Consider the following 5000-nt stretch of genomic DNA (forward strand, 5'->3'; position numbering starts at 1 on the left):
AAGCTCTTGCGATTCTGGGCTTATTTATGGTGCGTGTTTCAAAGTGTGCATCCAATCTATTCTTGGAACCCCCCACCGTTGCCACCGCTGTGCATCAGCGCGAAAGTGAAAGCGTTTTCGCCATCCATTTTACTGTATGAGAACGGCTTCCTCGCGCTTTTCCCTCCAGTGTTGGCTCGCCTCTCCTACTGTGGAGAGACATGTCGCCACTCAGTGGGTCGGTAAAATAGATTATACACATTCAATACCTCCAATTCTGGTATAGGAGACGTAAAAGGGTTAGATCAACGTCCCACCGTCAAAAAAACAAAATCGTTTTTTTTTTTACGTAAAAACACGTCATTGGCAGTTAACGGTTGGATTTTGTTTGATGTAAAAACACGTCATTGGCAGTGAACGTGTTAACTAAATGTATACGGCCAATCATGGACAAAGGAAGGACCTTCCAGTTTTCTATACACTGTTAAAGTCTTAAAATAAAGTCAACTTAAATATTAGTGTAGGATCTCTGGGTATGGTCAAGCCAAGATAGGTGAGGCGGTCCTTTGCCAATTTGGGTAACAAAAATGCAATCTTGATAACAAATAACCAAGCAATGTAGTCCTTCAGCCATGACATCCTGTAAGCAGAATGGTTTCCAATCAACACACATGTAGAAACACAGGTGCTTTTGGCGCAGTGATACTGTGACGCGTGCACAGGTGTGTCTTTATAGAGTATTTTACAACGGCTTTGAATGCAGCTCAGCCAATCATAGTGAAGGACCGGAACTATCATGTTTCAGCTTCTTTGACTCGCATTTTCAGATTCTTAGCCCTGTTCGTGATATCCCTGTTTCTTGCGATATCCACTGCTAGGTGCTGCTAATCCAACTGTAGCCCGACGTAACATGACCCTGCCCGGAGAAAACGGCCAGAACCTGGTGGAATGGAGATTCAGGAAGGAGCAGACACGAGGAAAAGTCATTGTGTTTGGAAGAAAACTCAGGGTGAGTAGCTCTCCAGAGAACAATGGAAAACCTTCTGACCAGGACAAGACAAGGCACGACTGAGTTACAGCTCAACATGATGAGCTTATTTTTTGACTAAAACCCCCCCGAATCTGATAGATATGATTACATATTTATTGTATAATTGATCAACACTGCACTGGTTGTCTATAGGACAAAGCGATATCAGCCCGTATAATCAATCCTAAAATGAATGTGTGCTGTGTGGAGATTGCATAAACCAATGTCCACACAGCAGACAGATGTGTTGTAGAAGTTGTCTTGTAAACAGCAGCCAGATGTGTTGTAGAAGTTGTCTTGTAAAAAGCAGCCAGATGTGTTGTAGAAGTTGTCTTGTAAAAAGCAGTCAGATGTGTTGCAGAAGTTGTCTTGTAAACAGCAGCCAGATGTGTTGTAGAAGTTGTCTTGTAAAAAGCAGCCAGATGTGTTGCAGAAGTTGTCTTGTAAACAGCAGCCAGATGTGTTGTAGAAGTTGTCTTGTAAACAGCAGCCAGATGTGTTGTAGAAGTTGTCTTGTAAACAGCAGCCAGATGTGTTGTAGAAGTTGTCTTGTAAAAAGCAGCCAGATGTGTTGCAGAAGTTGTCTTGTAAACAGCAGCCAGATGTGTTGTAGAAGTTGTCTTGTAAACAGCAGCCAGATGTGTTGTAGAAGTTGTCTTGTAAACAGCAGCCAGATGTGTTGTAGAAGTTGTCTTGTAAACAGCAGCCAGATGTGTTGTAGAAGTTGTCTTGTAAACAGCAGCCAGATGTGTTGTAGAAGTTGTCTTGTAAAAAGCAGCCAGATGTGTTGTAGAAGTTGTCTTGTAAACAGCAGCCAGATGTGTTGTAGAAGTTGTCTTGTAAACAGCAGCCAGATGTGTTGTAGAAGTTGTCTTGTAAACAGCAGCCAGATGTGTTGTAGAAGTTGTCTTGTAAACAGCAGCCAGATGTGTTGTAGAAGTTGTCTTGTAAACAGCAGCCAGATGTGTTGCAGAAGTTGTCTTGTAAAAAGCAGCCAGATGTGTTGCAGAAGTTGTCTTGCAAACAGCAGCCAGATGTGTTGCAGAAGTTGGTAGGGCTGGGTAAACTAACTCTACATACTGGGTGGTACACACTGGGTGGTAGGGCTGGGTAAACTAACTCTACATACTGGGTGGTAGGGCTGGGTAAACTAACTCTACATACTGGGTGGTAGGGCTGGGTAAACTAACTCTACATACTGGGTGGTAGGGCTGGGTAAACTAACTACATACTGGGTGGTAGGGCTGGGTAAACTAACTACATACTGGGTGGTAGGGCTGGGTAAACTAACTCTACATACTGGGTGGTAGGGCTGGGTAAACTAACTCTACATACTGGGTGGTAGGGCTGGGTAAACTAACTCTACATACTGGGTGGTAGGGCTGGGTAAACTAACTCTACACAACAGCAGCTACAGTACAACCCATACAGTCTGTGGTGGCAAATTTGAGTGCGATTTGTGTGCCGAGATGGCACCACGATGTTCAAAAGTGTGCATAAAAACAAGAAAAAGGTATCAAATTAAGAACCCTATTGGTATCGTATCACTTTAAAGTTACTGGTATTGGTACTGGTATTGTAATTTCTTAAATGATACCCAGCCGTACTGGGCGGTGAGGAAAATCAATTTACGTTCCTTCTTTTGCACCGAGGATATCAGAGAGAGTCCTCTTCAACCTGTTTCTTTAATGATGTGGAACATGAAGCCAAGGTCACCGTTTGAGTGGATCAGCATGAAAAAGATGAGGGGCACTGCCAATCTGCAAAATGATTGGCTTCCCCTGACATGAGATGGCAGAGACTGCATGGCTATTGGCTGTCATCCCAATGGTCTTTTTTTCCATTTGGCCACTGCCCCAACGTCCTCTCTCGCCACCCGCTCTCACTTCACCTCATTGCATTCAACTGGTGCTAATTTTCAAATGAATGAGCAGCTGAAAAAATGATATGATGAGAAATGAAATTATGCCTTTTGAATGTTTTCCAGCAAGTCTCTCTCTTTAATGAAACATGTCTGTAGAATATTGATGGGATAATTTGCTTCAAGGATCCTGGAGGTGGATTTAGCCCCCTGGACCTGGGCTATCTGTCTTCACAAAATGATGCTTTGAACAAACATGGTTTAGAACGCTAGCTGGCTCTGAGAGGCTTGAGTGTTTTATGTGCCTGGGATCAGAAGTGTGTTTGTTTTCACTGGCCGAGGATCAGATGTTGTCATGGACCAGCCAGTTATTAACAAGATGTAATGAGTGGGTCAAAAAGATGGGAGGACCAAGGCACTTCTTCTGGCAAAGTTAAAAAAGCTGTATTATAAGCTTAATTGGGTGTGTGTGTGTGTGTGTGTGTGTGTGTGTGTGTGTGTGTGTGTGTGTGTGTGTGTGTGTGTGTGTGTGTGTGTGTGTGTGAGAGTGTGTGTGTGTGTGTGTGTGTGTGTGTGTGTGTGTGTGTGTGTGTGTGTGTGCGCACACACCCTGACCAAGGTCTGTTTGACCCAAACATGTTGCTGTTTCAATTCATTATGAATTATATTATAACATTATAATAAAGCTTTTTTAACTTTGCTAGAAGAAGTGCCTTGGTCCTCCCGTCTTTTTGACACTATTATGTCCCTTTGACCAAAGAGCACCTTCTATTTTAACTATTTGAAATGCCGTAGCCCTCCTTTAGTTTCTTCCATGTAATGACTGGGGTTTGGATTGTTTGTTTATTAAGCAGAGTGACTCACCCTTTAACATTAATGCTGTGCACGTGAGAAGTGGGAAGTGGGAAACGCTCCATCTCCGACGGCGACGTGCGTTCAAGATACAAGTCGGAAAAACATAGATGTTAATAGCATCAGCTATTAGACAGCAAATAATAACATTATCATTCAATTGTATGGGTTTAACCAACTACAGTAGGCTACTGTATCGGTATGCTTATTGGTCTGAAAGAATAGTAAGTTGAAAATAAATACAGGTCAAAAAGGTTTAAACTTCATATAATTTTATTTTCTGACCATCTACAGTATGTGTGCATGTTGAAATTAAGTCAAATTTGTACGCAGATTGAAGAGAACGGGCTAGTTAACTATCTGAATAGTCTATTATTCAGTTGTTTAAGTTTGACTTTCATTTTAGACCACAGGATTGAGGTCGCAGAGCAACCATATGCACTCATGCTTAGCATACTAGCAGTAGCAGTAGCGATATATACATCAAATACTTAAAGACTGGAGCTTGTGATAAAATGTTTTGCACAAACTCGGCCATGCTCTGTTGATTGCCAATACTTTCCCAACATTGGGACAGCTAAACCACCAATGTTGAACTTGCTTTGTAGTACAGGCTCCTGGTAAACAGTCAGCATCTTTTTTCTCTCCTCAGTAAGTCACAAAGACGCATGTTGGATGACTTCCTTTTTAAAGCAGGATAATGGAAAAATCACAAATGGGGCGTCTGGGTAGTGTAGAGACAATCAGGGAGCCCAACGGTTAAAAACAAACAAACATTTATTTTATTCTCTAACCTGTGGGGGCAGGCTCGTTTGAATGCATGAATACCCGGAAATGAAGGGACTCTGGTCGGCAATAGAAGAAAATCCTTTTCCACGCCCTGCAAGCTCTGCCATTGGCTCCAACCGACCGGCTCTGACCATTTATGGATTTCCTTTCCGCTCCCTGTGTGCAGCCGCGCTGGAAGTACTTTTAAGTACGGGGTGCTACAAGGAAGGGACTCGGGCAGCGCCGAAGAAAATTTGACGTTTTTTGGACTTTTAGCCATATTTAGAGGAATATTTAATTTTAAATTAACATTAGCATTATGCTGTTGTGATGTCATTATTCAGTATCTTCTCCTCTTCTCTGCAGCATTACTCAATTTACCCTCAGGAATCAGGGACAGTGATAGCCTACCTGCTATTCCTCCCATCTCCTCTTTCTTTTTTCCTCAGTCTTGTCATCTCGTATCTTTCTCTTCACAAAGCGTGTCTCCGACTCCGTGAACAAAGTAAA

At 42.5% G+C, this 5000-nt stretch overlaps 1 protein-coding gene across 1 annotated transcript in view; it reads left to right on the plus strand.

Annotated features, from left to right (window-relative positions):
* LOC310794038 (teneurin-3-like) overlaps positions 1 to 5000 on the plus strand; it is a gene marked incomplete at both ends in the record, with an annotated part of 116806 nt that overhangs the window by 106864 nt on the left and 4942 nt on the right. Inside the window, one exon of the mRNA XM_083655900.1 lies at positions 858 to 988. Coding sequence (XP_083512026.1) covers positions 858 to 988 — 131 coding nt within the window. The remainder of the gene's footprint in view (positions 1 to 857; positions 989 to 5000) is intronic.

The sequence above is a fragment of the Poromitra crassiceps genome, assembly GCF_964638095.1.
Source record: "Poromitra crassiceps genome assembly, chromosome: 19".
Lineage (NCBI taxonomy): Eukaryota > Metazoa > Chordata > Actinopteri > Beryciformes > Melamphaidae > Poromitra > Poromitra crassiceps.